Source organism: Enhydra lutris, unplaced genomic scaffold (assembly GCF_002288905.1).
Source record: "Enhydra lutris kenyoni isolate GAN:26980312 unplaced genomic scaffold, ASM228890v2 scaffoldscaffold21, whole genome shotgun sequence".
Classification (NCBI taxonomy): Eukaryota; Metazoa; Chordata; class Mammalia; order Carnivora; family Mustelidae; genus Enhydra; species Enhydra lutris.
In genome coordinates, this window is record NW_019154105.1 from 12100420 (window position 1) to 12121935 (window position 21516).

Genomic DNA, 21516 nt, shown 5'->3' on the forward strand with positions numbered 1-21516 from the left:
CAGAGTAAAAACCCTCTCTCTAAGTTATGTACTATCAGAAAGCTACACAAGTAAATTTTAATTACAGTATAATGGGTTAAGTATTAATGAGTAGCATAGGGTTTGGAGGTCACTTAGAGGGTTGCTCAGTTCTGCAAGGGTCATAACAAACCTTTTAAAGAAAGTGTCTTCTCATTATAATCAAGAGACAAATAAGAACTAATGAGATTTGGAACTAACTGGGTTAGAGGTATTGATTAGGGCAGGGGGTGAGAGCAAGGGAAAATTTCCTCAGCAGGTGCAGAGGCCTGAAAAGAAGAAAGGTGAAGGATTCTTGGGCTCTACAAATCTTTAGGGTTTTGTTTTTCATATTCTCTTATCTAAATTACATTGGCATCAAAGGTTAACATCACATGGAAATACCACACTATCCTGTTACGCATGTGACTGGGTGCAGAGAGCAGTGAGATTTTTTAAATAATAATTCAAAGGTGAGTGATGTCTATCTACATTCTTTCTTTAGCTGTCATCTGTTTTTGATTTTCAGGTCCGCTTCAGAGTTGAAAGTACGAGGTGTTTTCCAATTGACTTGTTAGGACACAACCAGGTACTACAAAGCCTTCTTTGACATCCCTCAGGAAACTGAGCTATGTCTACTGATCCAGGGTCCTCACTGACCTCCTGGTTTTTCCTTCCTTTTCTTTTCTCCTCTCACTCCCCCAAGAAGTTTATTCTTTTGAAGGTCAATCAGATTTTATTATTCATCAGTGAATAAATAAAGAACTTCCCCTTCCTAGCATATATTTTGCTCCAAACCCCTTCTCCCTCATTTCCTCTTCACTTCCCCTCCCTCCCTCTCCCCAACCCACTGATTGCTATTGGCAAATTTAGGAATTTGATTATGAGCCAAGAATGAAAACTAACAGCAGAGGCTTTTCACATCCCTGTATGAATGAGCATGACTCTGTGGTTAAATCCATCAGCAGGTATGTATATGTATTTCTGATCCTTGTTGCATCACAGACGCTAGAAAACCAAGCCCCACAAATTAATCTCCGCCTCCCTCTCTGGCATTGGGAATAAAAGCTCACCAGAAATATTTCAAATGCTTAAGTGGTTCTCATCTTTTTAGGAAGCCTAAAACCTGAGTGGAGATGGAAGAAAACTAAATTGGATCACCCAGTTTTTTTCCCAGGATCATCAGGACAGGTTGTATTTTTACTATTATTACTGATGTTAATATTTAGATTTTTAGATGTAGAAAATTTAGATGCAAAGTATACATCACAAAGCTGTTAGAAAAAGAAACACAGAGAGAATAAAGTATTAATACTTCAGTTACTTAATAATATAAAACATTTCGAAGCCTTTTTAAATCATTTGTCACTAAAAATAAATCTTGCATTATATAGTGCTTTGGTGTTTAAAGAGTTTTAACATAAAACTATGGTATCATAGCGACTCTGCAAGTTCTGCATGCTGGACATGTCCTCCATTTCAAGCAGGGTAGAAACAGTTAAAGTGGAGACTGACTTCTAGTGTGGTGATCAGTTCTGTGAAGTGTGACAGAAGTAGTTGAATGCCACCATGGGCCTTTATGTATATTACTGTTACTTTTAAATGAGAATATAGCATAAATCCAAGTCCTTGGCCCATCATAGACGTAGATTATTGGCAAAATAGTAGCTATTTTATCTAGGAGTCCTTAATAGAAATGAGAGAGAGCAGAGAGATTCAATTTGGCAATTAAATTTAAGAAGTATTTTTGAACATCTGCTTTGTGACATAGTATGGAGACTGGATGTTCACTGCGTTCAACAATTTCCCCCAAATCTGAGTAAGTAGAAGATGGTGGGGACTAAGTGAGCTCTATTCATCTGCACTCACCTTGTGTCTCCGACCCTTAACACTGCATCTGGAAACGAGGTAGGTGCCCACACACATAATAGCTGCTGGATGAGAGGCAGATTAGGGGATAGAGGAGGGGAAAATAGAGAAAAGGAGAAAGAAATAAAGAGGAAAAAGAAAAATTCTTTCTGAATTCTATTGAATTTGTAAAGCACAGTTCTAATGATTTTTGTTGATTGGTGTTTCTAGACAACAGTAACCTTTATACTCAGAAAATAAAATTGACAATTTCTAACTGGAACACATCTTTTGAGAAAGAAGAGAGTAGCTAAAGGGTGAGTCCATACATTGTGATATGAGATAACTTACTAAGAGAAGTTAATAAGAAAAGACATTTTATTATATGCCATTCAGCTTAACTCTGAGAAAAAAATTGACCATGAAGGGGTAAGCAGAAGCCAGCCAACGGCTGAATGATAAAATCGGCTACTCCCAGTTGACTGTAAGCCAATATTTGCAAACTTGGCAGAACACCAAGAAAGTTGTTCACATGAATAAACAAATCAATAGGCTGGGCAAGTAACATCTGTTATACACATTTCTTCTAGTGAAAGATTTCTGTTTCTGAGAGCAAGAAAGGTTTAGGGAACAAGATGATTTATTTTATTATTTTATTATATTCATTTTATTTTTATAGATTTTTAAAAATTTATTTGAGAAAGAGAGAGAGAGACCTTGAGCAGGGGGGAGGGGTAGAGGGAGAGGGAGAGGGAGAAGGAGAAGGATACTCCTCTCTGAGCAGGAAACTGGATGCAGGACTCCATCCCAGGACCCTAAGATCATGACCTAAACCTAAGGCAGACGCTTAACCAACTGAGCCACCCAGGCTCCCAACAAACTGATTTATTAACAAGACTAATTTTTCATCAAAATCTCATAATTTTGGTGAGATGACATCTAACCTACCTGAGAGGGAGGTCTTCAAAGAGTTGAGTCTGCTCTCAGGGACTGGGATTTTTTTAAGTTTTAGTAACAACATGCAGGCCTAGTGTTGTTCTGTGTTTCCAAAACACATGCTAAGCCATTCTTTAGTCAAAAACAAATGAAAAACTCTCTTCCATTGTGTCTGTCTTCTGGTGTGTAATCTGAGGCCAAATGAAATAAATATATTGGGTTGTCCCAAAGAACTTAAGAGAAGCAAACAAATAGAAGTCATTTGTTGTAAAAATCATATTAGATATTTACAGATTTTACCCTCTCCAGTGAGAAAACAGGTTATTGATTATCAGTTTCTCCAGGTAACTTTGTATTTATGAAATATAGTCTTGGGAATTTTTAAAAAGATTTTATTTATTTATTTGGCAGACAGAGACACAGCGAGAGAGGCAACACAAGCAGGGGGTGGTGGGAGAGGGAGAGGAAGGCTTCCTGCCAAGCAGGGAGCCCCATGCAGGGCTGGAGCCCGATGCGGGTCTCAATCTTAGGACTCTGGGATCATGACCTGAGCTGAAGGCAGATGCTTAATGACTGAGCCACCCAGGTGCCCTTATTCTTGGGAATTTTAACAACATATATTTCCTCTGCTTTTAGAGGAGATGTTACCATGTTATGTGTACTATTTCTAATTGAGAGTGTCCAAAGTGTCTGGCTCCTTATCATGAGCATGCTATGAAGGTGACACATTATGTCAGCTTTATTCAGTCAAAAAGCAAAGTTAGTCATAATTATAAAACAGTTTCAGGATTTCAAACTCAATGACATTTCACCATGAGATTAATGTGGCTTTTTACACAGCACATAGAGCAGAACATAAGACAAGCCGCACAACAAACAAGATAACACCTGGGTGGTTCAGTTGGTTGAGTGTCCAACTCTTGATTTCAGCTCAGGTCATGATTTCAGGGTTGTGAGATTGAGTCCTGTGTCGGGCTCCTCACCGAGCATGGAGTCTGCTTGGGATTTTCTCTCTCCCTCTGCCTCTGTAGTCCCCTACCCCAGTCGTAGTTTCTCTCTCTTTCTCTCTCTCTCTCTTAAAAAAAATAAAAACAAAAACAAACAAACAACAACAACAGAAGGGTTGTATGAAGTTAATGAACCAACCTGAAGTCAGTTTGTGGATGTGCAGTTGAGTTAAGGCCTTGATCCAGTCTGGGTCAGTTCTCTGCACTTACTACTTATCATATTCAAACAATGGAGGGTCTTGGTTCTGTTCAGAGAGCAAGTGGGCAGAACCTTGGGTGGTGGCTGCCTTTTTAAAGTGGTCAGACATAGAGAGATCAAGAGATCACCTCTGAAGATTCTGACAGTTTGCTGCCAACATTTTCCCCTTTTTAAAGAGGTATAATTGGTTTGGGGGCCCAGAAGACCTCTTCTGGTTCTGCTTGTTATCATTTGTGGGATGTCAACCAATGCTGGCCCTGGCATATCTCCAAGATGCAGAACTTAACGGCTTGCATCATTGCTTGACACAGCCCCTGCTTGACATGAGAGACTCCATCTTGCTCTCTACACTCCTCCATAGTATCATATGGATTTGGTATAATAACAATATAAGCTCATAGTTATTAAGAATTTATAATGGGAATTTATAATTTCCATTCAGTGTTTCTGGTAAGTATTATCATTATTATCATCCTTAATTTGTAGATGAGAAAATGGAGCATAGCTGACCTGAAGTAATTTGCCAAGATCATACAATTTCAAATAGCAGTATCAAAAAGAATGAAATCTTGCCATTTGCAACAATATGGATGGAGCTAAAGAGTATAATATTAAGTGAAATAAGTCAGAGAAAGATAAATACTATATGATCTCACTCACATGTGGAATTTAAGAAAGAAAACTGATGAACATATGGGACGGGGGAAAAGAAAAAAAGGAGAGAAAGATATAAGTCATAAGAGACTTTTAACAACAGAGAGGAAAATGAGGGTTGATGGATGGGTTAGATGGGTAATAGGTATTAGGAGTGCACCTGTTATGAACAGCCCTGGGTGTTGTGCATAAGTAATGAATCACTGAGTTCTACTCCAGAAACAAATATTGCACTATATGTTAACAACCTAAAATTTAAATTAAGAAAAAAAATTTTTTTAAAGAATAAGTGTGTGTCATAGTCTTATCTCCAGAGCAGACCAAAGACATTTTGCCTTGAGGGTGTACTTAAGGGTGTGGTTAAACAAAGGGAAAGAATGTAGGGAGGTGATGTGCTCAAGAAGGCTTCACATCACAGAGCAGTCATCATGGCACATGTGCACTAATCTGGTTCACACAGATGAATAAAAAGGAGATCTAAAGAGGCTAATATCAAAGGACTAAATTTGTTGAGATGTTATATCACAAACTCAGAATGGAAAAGGAAAGATAGTGGAAGAAGTTGAAAGTCAATGAAGGAAAGTTTGCTTAATTAAAAATCCTATGACCAATGCTGAACATCAAATGAGTTGTCATGGGATCAGGAAATGAATTATCAGTTATAACCATCTTGTTTAACTTTATATGTTTCAGACAAGTCATTCAATGGGAATATGTACTACTTTATTGATCAAATGAGAAAGAAAGGTGAAGGTAATGTGAGAGATCCCAGAGGAATCTATTATATCCTCAAGAACCCATGTTTTAGGTATATCCATTACAGTGTCATTAATTTCATCTTTTAAATACACTTATCAAGCATTTGAATTTTTTCATTAAATGAAACATTCAAGAACTAAGGAAGCCTATGACTTTGAGATCGTGCAGTGGCTATCAAATGTGACCATCCATCTTTTCATGTTATTTGATGTATACATGATTAATCACCATGGTTATTTGCCAGAATACTGTTGTATTTTTAAATCTCTTAGTCTTTTCATATACTCCATCAATTTTGACAAGGAAATGGAAGGCTCTGTTTTTATTCATCATGGAATTTGCTATACATAAATATAATACAAATTTTTAAAAAGATTTTATTTATTTGTTAGAGAGAGAGAGAGAGCATGAGTAGGGGAAGGGATAGAAGGAGAGGGAGAAGCAGGCTCTCTGCTGAGCAGGCAGCCTCATACAGGCTGGATCCCAGGACCCTAGGATCATGACCTGAGTGGAAGGCAGACACTTAACAGAATGAACTACCCAGGTGCCCCTAGTGGTGTTTTTTTAGGTCCATGGAAGAGAGTACAATACAATTGTTAAAAATCTTAGAGATTATCCATGGGTGCCTGGGTGGCTCAGATTTTAAAATCCTTAAAAAAAGTAACATAATACAAGCACTTCACATTATTTTTTACATAGGTTTATTTGGGGGGGGGGTGGATTTATTTATTTATTTAAGAGAGAGAGAGAGACTGGGGAGGAGAGGGGTAGAGGGAGGGAGAATCCCAAGCAGACTCTGTATTTCATGCAGAGCACAATATGGGGCTTGTTCCAATGATCCCAGTATCATAACCTGAACTGAAACCAAGAGTCAGACACTTAACAGACTGAGCCACCCAGGTGCTCCTATTTTTTATGTTATTTTAAACAGTTTATAGTGCCTTGTATTTTCTCACTCTTTTATATTGTTAGACTTACCTTCTGAATGAGATTAGAGATTCTTAAAGCACCAAGACTATGTTATATACTTCTTAAACATGCCTTTACTCTATATACTCAATAGCTAAGAAATGCTAGAAACCCAAGAGAACCTCAATGTACAGAGCTATTATTAATTTTAAAACATTTTAAAGTACATATAAGTGGAAAATATACATTTTTCTTTCAGGGCACGACCCTTAGGATGGATTCTTCCAAATCTGACTATGATGCATACTTTGGCACAGTCCACGGAATTCTAATGTATAAAGACTTTATAGAATATTGGGATGATGTGGATACATTCCAGGCAAGACCAGATGACATTGTCATTGCCACGTATCCCAAATCTGGTAAGTTTCCTTATTACCTCAGTGCTGTTCTCTTTTCATCTAGAAATGACAAACCCACCTTGAATGGTGAATATTAAGCTGTTCGCTTCTTCCACACTGATTCTTCATATTAAAGACAGACATAGTAGTTTTAGTACAGACACAGAAAAAGTGGATATTATAGCTCTGTTCTAAGAGCACATTCTGTACCTGTGACTTGAGCAGCACAGATTCCATGTACCTTTAGAAAATTATTAATATAAATGCATGAATATAGAACCATATTGTCATTTTGTATAAACAAAGGACAATTTTTTCCAGACTTTTAAAAAATTACTTTTTCAGCTAACTAGCTCTCCTTAAGTTTGCCCCCAAACTCCTTTTTTAAGTAACATATTTTTTTTCCTGAGATTAGCACAACTTAATTATAGTTCTGGAATCTCACAACCATAGATCTTTAGAAATTAGATCCGATCGAGACTTCTCTATTTGGTTGTTACATTTAACACTTATATATGTGTTAAATATATTGTTATCTTACTGAAGGAATTCTTCCAAAACAGAGTCCTCATAATCTTGCTCTCTTGCTTAATGTGTATCATTGCCTTTCCAGAACTTCTAAAAAACGCAAACTCTAATATGAACTCCAAGGCATGTTACACTTGCCATCTGCTCGCTTCTGCAGCTTCCTTCCCACCCATTTCTTCTTCCATTCAGGCTTTATAATGTATTTCCAATTCTTTTCCTCATTACTGTGCTATTCTTAAGTATCTGATCTTGGTGGGGGGGGGGGGGGGGGAGATGGTTCTGCCTGCTAGAATCCTTTTCTCACAAAACTGGTGAACTAATGCCAGTAATGTGTTAAGTCTAAGTTCAATTCTCATGTTGTCTTGAAGGCATTTCTTGTTGATCCATCACAGCAGCAGAAGCACGCTGAGTTAAATAGTCTTCCTTTGTAGTCCTTGAAATTCCTGTGCCCACGTGTATTATAGCATCTCAAGAAAAAAAAGAAGTTTTGGGGCACCTGGGTGGCTCAGTGGGTTAAGCCTCTGCTTTCGGCTCAGGTCATGATCTCAGGGTCCTGGGATCGAGTCCCACATCGGGCTCTCTGCTCAGCAGGGAGCCTGCTTCCCTCTCTCTCTCTCTCTCTGCCTGCCTCTCTGTCCACTTGTGATCTCTCTCTGTCAAATAAATAAAATCTTTAAAAAAAAAAAAGAAAAAAGAAGTGTTGTAATTATTGTGCACTGTTTCCAACTCTTAAACATGACTTTGAGCACTAGGAGGCAAGGATCAAGTCTATTTTTTTCTGTTTCCTCTGTACTGGGGCTCAGCTTGAGGCATCAGAAGTTAACAGTAAAGTCTGTGGTTGAAGCATGCTTGAGTGCATCATCTTTTATTCAAGTCTCTTTACTTTTTTTTTCTTTTTTTCAAAATTAACAATTTATTTTCATGCACTATTTGTAGATATCTAATAGACCAAAAAGATAGTTCAAATCCTGTGCTCAAAATACATGTCTTTGGAGTATAAGTCTCCATAACACATGAAACACTAGCATAGTGACTACATCTTACTTAACTGTGTATTCCTGACATTTAACATAATGACCAGCGTATTCTCGATATACATGTGTTGAAAAGAATGAATGAATGAATGAATGAATGACACCTTCCTATGCACATTATCTCCCCCGAAGTACAAACCCTCTATTCTCATTGACCTGCCTCTTCACCATTTCTTTGCATGTTTTTCCCTTTTCTGTTTTTTCAGTTGTTCATTTAGCAAATTTTTATTGAGTTTCTGCTATGTGTCAAGGGTGGTATTAGCCACTGGAGATACAATGGTGAATAAAACACATTTAATCTCTGCCTTCTTAGTGTGTATAATCCAGAGGGGAATATAAATAAATAACCCAGAGGGGAATATAAATAAATAACCCAGAGGGGAATATAAATAAATGAAGTGGCAGATATGATACAGTATGAAAATGTGGGTGAAGGAGGTCCATTAGGGTATTGTGAGAACATATAGCAGGAGTGCTTTGCTTGGGGCACTTCAGAGGCTTCTTAGGGTAAACAAAACAAAGATGTGAGAGATTTAGCTCCTAGAAGATTGTTCCAGGCTGCAGGAATAACACGTACATGATGTGGGAGCCTCTGAGGACATGCTTGCTCTCTGGCTTCTCCAACTTGTTCAGTTCTTTCTTGCCCATCTGTGTTTAGTCCATTCTTCAAGACTTACCTGAAAGCTTTCCTCCTCCCTACTTGAATACTCATCTTTTCTTTCTTTAAATTAAACTCAGGATTCAATTGTGCATTATTTTCACTTGTACGACTTTAGTCAGCTTAAATATATTTATTGTTAATGTGTCCTAGATGCCAGGAACTGTATCTTATTCCTCTTTGTTTTTCCTGATAATGTCTAATTAAATGCAATGCTTTCTATGTAGTAAGAATTCAATAATTCAAGCCTCCTAACTTTTTAGATGTAAAAATTTAAATCCCAAACTGTTACCAGCTTGCACAATGTCCCAATTCACTGTGGACAAATTTGGACTCCTACCATAGGTGTGTCTTACTACAATATTCATCTTCATTTATTGAGGTTATTTTGAGGTCTTGTAAGATTAAGTATGAGAAGAAATTTCTTGAGTTCTAAAGTTATTCTGATATCTTTCAAATTATATTGCATTAGGACACTTCTGCTTTATCTAGCTATAAATACACTACTTGCATTGTCAACCTGAATGGTCGGTGAAACACTGAGATTTGTCTAATTTTTACAGGTACAACCTGGGTTAGTGAAATTGTGTACATGATCTACAAAGAGGGCGATGTGGAAAAATGCAAAGAAGATGTCATTTTTAATAGAATACCCTATTTGGAATGCAGAAAAGAAGAGTTAATGAATGGTAATGTTTAAGTAGATTTTTTAAGTTTAGATTTTAAAAACTATGTACATATATTCTAAAGTGTGGATATAGACTGTGCAAGGAAAGAGACTGTAAACAAAAGTGGCAATTAGTATTATGTCTTCTCCATGAAAAGCATGTAAATTTAAATTTAAATCTTGACAGAGTTTACATTGTAACATTAGACTGAAATAGATTGAATAAGGATAGCTCTTATATGTCTTCATATGAGAGCCTAGTAATATTTAAGCATTTGTCCCTATATGGGCTGAATGTGATAATACATTAAAAACTAGAAAAATATCCATAAATTTTCAAGAATATATCTAAAAGGATATTCATCACAGATTCTTTTAATATTGTGAAAAATTAGAAACAATCTATTGATCAATGAAAGAATAAAGTGACATAATAACTCTATGATATAATTAAAAATTTTAGGATGTCTTATGTTTCTTCACATTGCAGTTTCAGTATAATATATTGAGGAAAAAAATCAATTAGGAGGTATTAAAAATTCCATCTGCATGTGTGGTATTTAGATGGCTCTGAGTCTAATCATATGGATCCACAGTTGACCCCTGAACAATCGTGGGGTTAGGGATGATCACCCCTCACACAATAAAAAATCTGCATATAACTTCTGACTCCACCCAAATTTAGCTACTAATAGTGTACTATTATATTGGAAGCATTACCAATAACATAAACAGTTGTTAACACATATTTTGTATGTTATATATGTATTACATACTATACTCTTACAATAAAGTAAGCTGGAGGAAAGCCAATGTTATTAAGAAAATTATAAGAGGGGCCTGGGTGGCTCAGTTGGTTAAATGTCTGCTTCAGCTCAGATTCCTGGGATTGAGCCCCAAGGCAGTCTCCCTGCTCAGTGGGGAGTCTTCTTCTCCCTCTCCCTCTGTCTGCGGCTCCTCCTGTTTGTGCTATTTCTCGCAAATAAAATAAGTAAAATCTTTTTAAAATAAGAGAAATTATATATATAGTACTATAAAATTTATATAAAATTTATATAAATATATATTTATTTGCATAAATATATATAAATTATATTTATTTGCATAAATATATATAAATTATATATAGTAATATTTATGCAAATAAATATATATTTATATAAATTTTATAGTACTATATATATAATTTCTCTTATTTTTAAAAAGATTTTACTTGCATAAATATTTATTTGCATAAATATATATTTATATAAAATGTATAAATATAAATTTTATATTTATAACACTGTAAAAAATCCATATATAAGTGGACCTGTGCAGTTCAAGTACATGTTCAACGCAGAATGTTGATAATGATTGTGTTAATATCTTACTAAAGTGTTAATAAAGATTTTTTCCAAATGGTGAAATTTTACTTTATCTTATTTTTTCTTTATAATTTCCTCTACCTAAACTTCTGTCATGGTATGTACTATTATTATTATGAATATACTTAGAATCTTAAGGTTACTTTTATTTTTTAAATGTCTATAAAATTCATATAAATATTTCTAATTTTTTAAAGTTATATAACCTTTAACTTTTTAAAAATCAGGAGTAAAACAATTAAAACAGATGGCATCTCCTAGAATAGTGAAGACTCATCTGCCAGCTGAACTTCTTCCAGCCTCATTTTGGGAAAAGAACTGTAAGGTAAGCAGAATCAAATATTCTTAAAACTTCACATTTGTTTATTTGTTCTTTTTTGGAATCTATGGACATTTAATAAATTAAATGTGTATTAAGGTCAATATAGTCAGAGTCTAGCTTTCAACTCCAACTTTCGAGGTGATTTGGAAAAAAACAAGTAAACTCCAAGCCACAGCTTCCTTATCTGTAAGAGAAGGATAAAAATACAATCTTCCTCATGGAGTTATTATAAGGATTAAATAAAAATAATGCTTGTTATATGTTTAACACAGTATCTAGTATATTGTAAACATTTACTAAATGGTAACTACTTTTATATTTGTTGCTTTTTTTTTTTAAGATTTTATTTACTAATTTGAGAGGGAGAGTGCGAGCGCCCACAAGCAGTGGGAGGGGCAGAGGGAGAAGCAGACTAGCTGGGAGCCCTATGCGGGGCTTGATCCTAGGACCCTGAGATCAGGACCTGAGCTAAATGCAGACACTTAACTGGCTGAGCCACCCAGGCGCCCCTATATTTGTCATTATTACCAATGACGCTGAATGTATTCCTTTTTGCAAACTATTGTGCTTGGCGCCATGAGGTGTGGAAGTGAACTAGAGAAAGATAAACCAGACAATATCATATAGTAATTATTTACTGAGTGCCTATCATGTGCCAACAATATAAAGATTAATAAGACCCATGCAATCCTTGTCTTCACGATCACATGGTCCAGTGTGGGACGGGGCAAATAAGCAGACAATGAAGAAAGGGCCATAAGTCAAGTAAGAGAAGAATTCTAACTCAGACAATGAAGGTGGGGGAGGTAACTAAGAGCAAGTAACATCTCAGATGATGTTTAAAAGATGTGTAAGAGTTAGTCTGTACAATCCCAGAGGCAACTCCACTGGGGATCTGAAACAAGTTCAGTTTAGCTGCAAGTTTGAGTGTACACATTAGCTGAATAAATGAAGGGAGGTAAGCTAGGGTTTGATCACAGCAGACACTGAAGCTAAGTTGAAAAGTCTGGACTTTATTTAATGGTAACAAGTTACAGACATTTTAAATTGATGATTCACATGATCAGTTTTGCTTTTCACAAAGAATGATACATGAAACCCTAAAACATTAAGTCTTGGATCATTCATGCTGTTTCTCAAGACCTTTTAAGCTTTTTCTTAGGATACACTATGACCCATGTATGCTACACATTTGAGATATTAAAGTACTATATGTAGTCTTAATAACAAAATAGGGGGTTTATCATTGTCACGAAACATTTTTATTTTGTACTCTAATGTTACCTGGCGTATTTGATATTTTTCTGGAGATCCATGGTCTAAAATTCTGAAGATTCTATTTTTTGTTTGTTTTTTTAACTTGAACAATACATCCTGCTGACATCATTCCATACATAAATATTCTCTCATTAGCTAATGCTATTTATATATTTGGCAGGAGATGTGTAATCACCACTTTTTCAAGAGATTTGACCAAGTCACTTTTTTCCTTTGGAGAATGGGTTGTATCCCCTTCACTTCTCAAATGAAAACAGAAACATTTACAATAGTCTTAGTCTTCACTAAACTGTTCAACCTTCACAAAACTGCTTATCTTAGGGATACATCAAACAGTTAGATGGATTCATTTCCTGAGTATTTCTGGGATAATTCACTGGGGGACAGAAAGATATATGGATTGAAAGTACTAGTAAAAATGTATTTGGAGTGGTGAGCCAGAAGCTGTAAGTGATTTTTAAAAAGTGGGGGGAAAGGGATCAAACAAATAAGAGAAACAATTGAGGCCAATAAATGTGAAGCTTTGGAATTGTTGCTGGACAAGTATATTGGGAATAACTGATAAGGAAGACGGGAAGAGTAAGACTGTCTTGAAAGAAAACATGATGCTCTGGAATAAGGCTTCCGAAGTGAAACCTTTAGAGTGCTAACAAGATTCATGATTTGGACATAAAAGTGGTTGGCTGAAATAAAATAAAAGCAACAATGAATGAATAGAAGAAGCTAGAGAATCAAATGGTTCATGCATACAGATACTAACATTATGCTGGATGAGGACAAGATTAGGAATGGAGAATAATACTATGAGGCCGATGTTCACATTTTCAGTTAAAGCCAGGGAATGACCACAAGCATAGAAGGGCTTTAGCTTTCTAGAGGTATGAACTGAGAATCACAGGAACAGGGGTTTTTCAAGTGTAGGATTTTTTTTTTTAAAGATTTTTTATTTATTTGACAGAGAGAAATCACAAGTAGGCAGAGAGGCAGGCAGAGAGAGAGGAGGAAGCAGGCTCCCCGCGAAACAGAGAGCCCGATGCGGGGCTCGATCCCAGGACCCTGAGATCATGACCCGAGCCAAAGGCAGAGGCTTTAACCCACTGAGCCACCCAGGCGCCCCTCAAGTGTAGGATTTTTAAAATGGATTATGATCCCAAGTGAATTGTATGTCAACTAGAAATTTTGACTTGAGAGAGCTGCAGTACTAGCTTTTCCTCGAAGGCAGGAAGAGCATGTGGGGTAAAATGTTTGAGGTATAGAGTAATATCTGCTAAAATGGAGATAAAATAAACTAATGGGAGTTTAGGGGAAGAAGGATAGCTTTTGTTCACACCTTATCCCCATCTGGGAAAATAAAAAGTTTCATAGAAACCTGGAGCCAAGCTTTAAATATGGACAGCATTTTGAGATGTAGAGAATATTCAAGACAGAGGGAACAGCCTGAAGAAATGCAAGGGATGAAAATTCTGAAGGGAATTCATGGATATAGTGGCAAAGAGTTCCATTCAGCTAATAGGCAAAAAGAAGTAGGAAGAGTATTTAGTTAGGTTGAAAAAGTTCAATATGGTTAATGATAGCTTTGATAAGAAAAGAAAACTCACTTTTGGGGGGGGGGCAGTAATTGGAAGTTTCTCTAGCAGGACCTTCAGAATGAGAACCATATTTTTTTTAGAGATTTTATTTATTTATTTAAGAGAAAGTGATAGTGAAGAACCATATTTCTCAAAGTAAACTAGAAGATTTCTTTAAAACAGTTTGAAAGTGTAGAAACCTGCGAAGTTAAGACAGGCTTGTGAGCCAAATGAAAACCAGTAAACAGTGTAGAGTCATGAGTAGCCTTCCCTAACTCAGATGGCCAAGGGAGAGAGTGGAGACCACAGGATATTGGAGTTTACTTCTGCAGACTGACTAAAGATCCCAACTCACTTGTTTATTGGAGAGAAAATTGGATTTCTATTGGATGGAAAATTTCTATTGGATAGAAAATTTAGAACCAAAATTGGTGCTTTGCACAAGATGATAGAACTTTTTAGTGCCAGACTGACAATGAAAACAAGGCTTCCTGATTGCTATGTCTGATTGGTGCTTCTTCTATATGTAATATGGAAACTCAAAAATATTGGTGAAGATTATATTTTTACTGAGATAAGTGTGAATTTAAGTAAACCCTTAGTAAACAAGTTTTCTCTCTAAGATTGAATGATATTTGTGACATTAAAATAAGTTATTATATGTGAAAATGGCATGAAAAATGTAAGGTGAGAACTAGCCCTGAACAACTGTACACAAGATGCTATCATTTTAGGTTACTGAAGAATTTTTCTTCTATATAATTTCATATATTTTATCCACTTTCTACAATGAATGTGTATTATATTTGTAGTTGAAAACATAAATGTTTTCTTTTTACATCTTGATAGACTATGTTTGAAAAAAATTAAAATGATTTCATATATAATCTCACCTTTTTAGATGATCTATCTTTGCCGGAATGCCAAAGATGTGGCTGTTTCTTATTATCATTTCTTTCGAATGGTAGCTGCTCATCCAGATCCTGGATCTTTCCAAGAGTTTGTGGAAAAATTCATGGAAGGACAAGGTAAGAGGAGCTTCTTTACTCTCAACTCCTTAAAGGTAAATAATACAAGACAAATGACATCTCTGAGCAAAAATTTTTGTTGTCTTGTTATGGTCTGTTATCTTCTCTGATCCTTAAATAAAACACAGAAATTCCAGAAGATTCTGAACTCTGAAGCAAGCATAGGGTTTCCAGATGTGGGTAGCAAATTGCAGAATTTGGACATTCCAGTTCAGTGCCTAAAAATAAATATATAAAAGTGTGTTTGGAGGTCGGCTGTAACAGATTTTCTGCTCTACGACTGAGATTCAGTGTCTAATTTTCTCTCATTTCTTTTTATTAGAAAAGTATTTCACAGTGTTACAATTCTACTGAATAAAGGGCAAGGAAATAGAGAAGAGAGAATGCCCATTTGTTTCCAAGGAAAATTTCAAGTGTTTTGTGGGGTCAGAATTCATAAAGAAGTCTGAATATCTACAAAGTTCTTATTCTTTCCACCAGGGTACAGTCTGAATGTTTCAGCTAGATTTCTCGGAACCATACAAGGGTTACTTGAGCTGAAATTCTGGGAAATTTTACCTTTTTCTTTAACTTCAGACTACAGCAACTATCTAAAGTTGTAGAAGAAAGAGTTCAGCAGAGTCCAGTATTATCTAAAGAAGGCCATCCTGATCCTGTAATCATAACTGCAATAATAATAATAAAATATCAACTTTATATTCATAGAAGATAATATTGGCTTAATAAAACTAGAACACATATATTTTATGTTTGTTACATTTTGGGAAAAAATTATGCTAAAGCGTCATGAATTAAACAAATGACACAAGATCATCAAAATCCCCATTGTAAGGCGGAGAAAGACAGTATTACTCTTCTGCAAAACGGATGAATGAGGCACTATAAATATCATTGTGTGACCTTTTTCTTTTAGGAGCAATTGTAAATAGAGTCAAAGAACAGAAATGGTAGTCAATGACAACGCAAAGCAGAATACTTTGACTCAGACAACATTATATTATTCTGTCAGCTTTTTATTGGGTAAAACATTGAGATAAGCATGAGACACGATAAGGGAAGAGAGAGTTAGACAGAGACAGCATTTCAGCATGTCTTATCATATCATCTTGAAAATCTTCTAACTTTTTTGAAATGAGAATAGCACTAAGGCTCCCTAACAAATCACCCCTGCTATATAAACTGCAAGTAGTGTAATAAGAAATTATATAATTACTGGTTTTAATTGCCAAAGACAGTTTGTAAATGGTAAATTTGAGACCTAGACTGAATTCAGATTACAAGATCATTAATAGTTCCCACTCTACTCTCCTCACTGACAGCTTGATTTTACACACACATACACACACACCCCTCAAAAATTCTCATAAGCTCTGAATCAAGTTAGTGGAAGGGGAATTTCCTTTACTTTTTCTGTGTCATTAACCATGTCATAATGATGAAAGTTTAGAATATGTTTCTGTACACAAATTACTCAACATACTTTGCCTCTCTTGCTGCAGAGAAATTTGCTTAAGATGTGTGACAATGGGGCACCTGAGTGGCTCAGTTGGTTAAGCATCTGCCTTCAGCTCAGGTCATGATCTCAGGGTCCTAAAGACCCAGTCCTCCATCACCTCCCTGCTCAGTGGGGAGCCTGCTTCTCCCTTTCCCTCAGGCTCTCCTCCCGCTGGCGCTCTCTCTTTCTCTCTCTATAGTGCTCACTCTCCCTCTCTTTCTCAAATAAATAAATAAAATCTTCAAAAAAAAGATGTGTGACTGATCTCTTGTTTTCATTCCATGATAATTCACTTATATCTATTTGTTGCTACTGTTGTTTGAATATCATTTTCAAGCTGTATAAAGATGATACTATGCTCTTACATTGTTTTTATCTCTAACTTTAGTGCCATATGGCTCCTGGTATAAACATGCAAAATCTTGGTGGGAAAAGAGAAATAATCCACAAGTGCTATTTCTTTTCTATGAAGACATGAAGGAGGTGAGAAATTGAAAACATATGGGATATTGTACACCTGAGACTAATATAACACTTTATGTTATTAAAATAAATACTTTAGAAAAAGAAAACATATGGGCAACTTAGTAATTTCTAAAATATTAGCATTTGACAACAATGTAGTTACAAAAATCTGCCTTTAAATAGATGATGCAGCTACCTCCCCAAATCACAACAATCCAGATACTTTAGCATAGATTTGAAGCTAAGAAATAGAACTCTTCTGTGAATATGTCGAAACCCAAATCTCAAAAAATTACCAAATACAAAATTTGAAAGAACTTGAGTTCATAAAATAAAGAAAAAAAAGGCAAGTGAAAAAAAATTATGAGAATAAAGACTTTTATATGGGAATTTACAGGAGAGAAAATAGGGTCATCTCACTCAAACTGAAGTAGTCAAGGAAATCATGCCAAAGAAGGTGATACTTAAGCTGAAGTTTGATAGGCAAGTTGTAATTTGCAGGACAGAGAATTTGAGAATAACATTCTTTGTAAAGAGAACTATATGACAAAATAAGCATTATAGTTGGTATTGTGAATATTTGTATGAGTGGTTTATCTGGATAATAGGGTACACTACAGAAATGACGTGTAGGGGTGGGGATGCTTGAGCTATGGTTCATATACATCTGATGTTCCATGTTGGATATTTGAGTTTTTATACCTTTTCTTAATCTTTTTGGTTACTTTGTTTCTTGGTATGTACATCAATAAATTAGAAGAGAAAAGTAAAACTATGTACATATTTTCAACCCCAAATTTAATCTTTCACAGGGGACTCTAGTCTTTGAGAGTATATATTCATACTCGTAGATAATAGTTATTGAGCATGTACTAAGCATCAAAGTCTACAATAAATATTTTATAAACGTCATCTCATTTAGTATTATAACAATCTTTGAAGCAACTTTTATGTCCATTTTATGGATAAGGGCAATTATGCTTAGAGAAGTTAAAAAAATACCACTTCTCCAGGAAGTGTTTTTCTTCATTAAAAGTCTAATTCCAATACCAGTGGGGACAAAAGGGAAGAATTTCTCTCTCTCTCTCTCTTAATCTAAATAGTAATGAATTTAACTTTAGTAATTGAGTCCTCAAAATGTTTTCTCTTCCTAGGATATCAGAAAGGAGGTGATAAAAGTGATACAATTTCTGGGAAGACAGCCGTCAGAGGAGCTTGTGGACAAGATTGTACAACACACTTCATTCCAGGAGATGAAGAACAATCCATCTACCAATTATACAACACTACCAGATGAAGTCATGAACCAAAAAATTTCTCCCTTCATGAGAAAGGGTGAGAGAGTCATGTAATTTGCCTCGATTGCTCTACAAAGTGGCAAGTTGAACGAGTTATAGGCAAACATCTATTGAAGTCTATTCTTGCCTGTGGACCCAGCTTGTTTTCTTCAAAGCTGTCTCACATTTGAGCAATATTTTTCCTGAGTTACCAGTTCTGTAGTGAGATTAAAATAGTAGTGTTACTACTACTACTACTGCGGCTGCTGCTGCTGCTGCTAAATTGCTACTATTTGCTGATTACTTAGTATATGGAGCATGCTAAGAATTGTCAACAACCACCCAAGCCTCACCATCAGCGCTAATACCACACGCTACTGTCATTTATAAAGCCTGTGTGCCTTGGTGTTATACCATGTATGTTATATAAATGTATATAATTTTAAAATTCTTATTCTCTTCAAATTCAAGTAAGAAACTCAAAAGAAAACTATAATTATCTCACCTTGAGATGAGGAAAAAAGCCTAGAACAATTACCTTTTCCTTGACCAAGCGGCAAACATTTTTCAAAACTAAGTGCCAAATACCCAAACTCATCAAGCTATACGAATACGTACGGTTCTTTGTAGATCAGTTAACCTCATTAAAGCTGTTTGAAAAGATTAAGTTTCAAAGCACTTGCTGCCAAATATAGCTTTGTTTGGCAAAATATCAAAATACAATGAGGTGACATTTTATTGGGAGGAGGAATGATCTGAGGAGCTGTGATCAGTTTATAAATCCAAAGGCATGTAGAATATGTAGACTCCTGGGACATCAGTCTACTAATATGTGAAGCAGAAACAGAATAGAGAAAATCTTGCCCTTTGAACTGAACTTTCAGTGACAGAGCCAGGAATTTTGAAGATGATAAGAATAACAAACCTGCTACTGACACCACCAGAAAGCCCCCAAAAGCGAGTTAATGTATGGATTATGTTTTAATTGTCTAGTTCTCAGATGATCTCAGTCTTCTTTTTCATAAGGCCCACATGGATTTTTAAGACTAATGGACTTAAAATAGTTGTCATGCTTGTAAAGGGCTGCGTAGTGCTATACACTTAGACCCTACCTAATTCTGAAGACACAGATTTTCTCTCTTTTGGGGTTACTTCACTGGGAAAGTTTAGAGCTCCTTTAACTAAGGGGGTAAGGAAACTACTAACTTAAGATACTCCTTCTGCTGGGGGAACGTTGGATATGTTGGAATTCAAAAGAAAAGGACCTGCTAGTCTTGCAATAACACAAGGTAGGAGATGCTGAGAAGCTTATCTGTCAGTGGCAGCAAAAATGGAATGGAAGAAATGGATATGAAGAGAGTCTGAATATGAGTATAAAATCAAATATTGTGGTTGAGGGACAACTTCCAAATTTATGCTTTGGATACCTGGTGCTGCTATTAATCAGGTTATGGGAAAGTACACATGAAAAACCCACAATTTGGTGGAGAAGAAAACTAGTTGGACTAGTTGAACTAGTTGAATCTGAGATACTCTTATGGAATCCAGGAGGCAACGGGCTATGGATACATAAGCCTGGATTTGAGTGTTAGTATGAAGATGATATATTTTTCTTTCGTATTTATTATTATTATTATTATTTTTTTAATTTTATTTTTTATAAACATATATTTTTATCCCCAGGGGTACAGGTCTGTGAATCGCCAGGTTTACACACTTCACAGCACTCACCATAGCACATACCCTCCCCAATGTCCATAACCCCACCCCCCCTCCCAACCCCCCTCCCCCCATCAACCCTCAGTTTGTTTTGTGAGATTGAGAGTCACTTATGGTTTGTCTCCCTTCCAATCCCATCTTGTTTCATTTATTCTTCTCCTACCCCCTTAACATCCCATGTTGCATCTCCTCTTCCTCATATCAGGGAGATCATATGATAGTTGTCTTTCGAAGATGATATTTAATATCTTGGAAGTGTGGCAAAAATGGATCTCATCTTAAGAACTCCAACATTTCAGGGGGAATTGGGAAAGAAAAATTAAATAAAGTAGCAAAAGAGAAAAGGGTCAGAGAAAGAAATTTGCCGGGTTTTGTTTATTTGTTAATAATCAGGACACATCTTTCTTTACAAGCTCAAATATATATATGTGTGTATACACACACACACTCACACACTATTTATATATATATTTTATTTTTATAATTGAAGATTATAAGAATAAAATTTGATTAGGTGTTAATGAAAGTATGAATATTAGAAAACATCATGATTCTGGCTGGAAAACATAATATTTACTGTTTTCTCTTTTGTTATAGGGATTGCAGGAGACTGGAAGAATCACTTTACGGTAGCTCTGAATGAGAAATTTGATATACATTATGAGCAGCAAATGAAGGGGTCTACACTGAAGTTAAGAACTGAAATCTAAGAAGAGTTTCTTAATATATATGAGATTAAAGCTTTCTTTTCATCATTCTTCACTTTTTTCAAAGTTTAGGTTGGTAGAGGGGTGCCTGGGTGGCTCAGTTGGTTAAGTGTCTGACTTGATTTTGGCTCAAGTTGTCATCTCAGGGTTGTCAGATCAAGCCCAACATCGAGGTCTGTGATGAGTGTGGGACTTGCTTAAGAGTCTCTCTCATTCTTCCTCTGCCCCTCCCCCAACTCGTGCTGGCTCTCTCTCTTAAAAAAAAAAAAAAATTAGATTGGTAAAGAAGTCATATGAGAGGGGTGCCTGGATGGCTCAGTGGGTTAAGGCCTCTGCCTTCGGCTCAGGTCATGATCTCAGGGTCCTGGGATCAAGCCCCACATCGGGCTCTCTGCTCAGCAGGGAGTCTGCTTCCTCCTCTCTCTCTGCCTGCCTCTCTGCTTCTTGTGATCTCTGTCTGTCAAATAAGTAAAATCTTAACAAGAAAAAAAAGAAGTCATATGAAGGATCATGATCAGATTCACATGATTATTGAGATATTCATATAAAAAGATTTTTCCGCATTACAATCTTTTTTCTTTCTTCTTATCTTTTACAAATATTACACAAATCTATAATCTATAAATTATTACAAGTCTATGATGTATGTGTATGATGTAGGAGCACACATACAGTTTGAATTGCCAGAGTCTC

General features: G+C 35.9%; 1 protein-coding gene across 1 annotated transcript; it reads left to right on the forward strand.

Annotated features, from left to right (window-relative positions):
* Positions 1–845: 845 nt before the first annotated feature.
* On the forward strand, positions 846–20826 carry LOC111149178 (sulfotransferase family 1E member 1). The gene is made up of 8 exons (XM_022506117.1): positions 846–965; positions 6569–6731; positions 9494–9619; positions 11192–11289; positions 15034–15160; positions 17044–17138; positions 18275–18455; positions 20714–20826. The coding sequence occupies exons 2-8, from the start codon at positions 6584–6586 to the stop codon at positions 20824–20826; spliced, it is 888 nt and encodes a 295-aa protein (XP_022361825.1). The 5' UTR covers positions 846–965; positions 6569–6583.
* Positions 20827–21516: the final 690 nt, after the last annotated feature.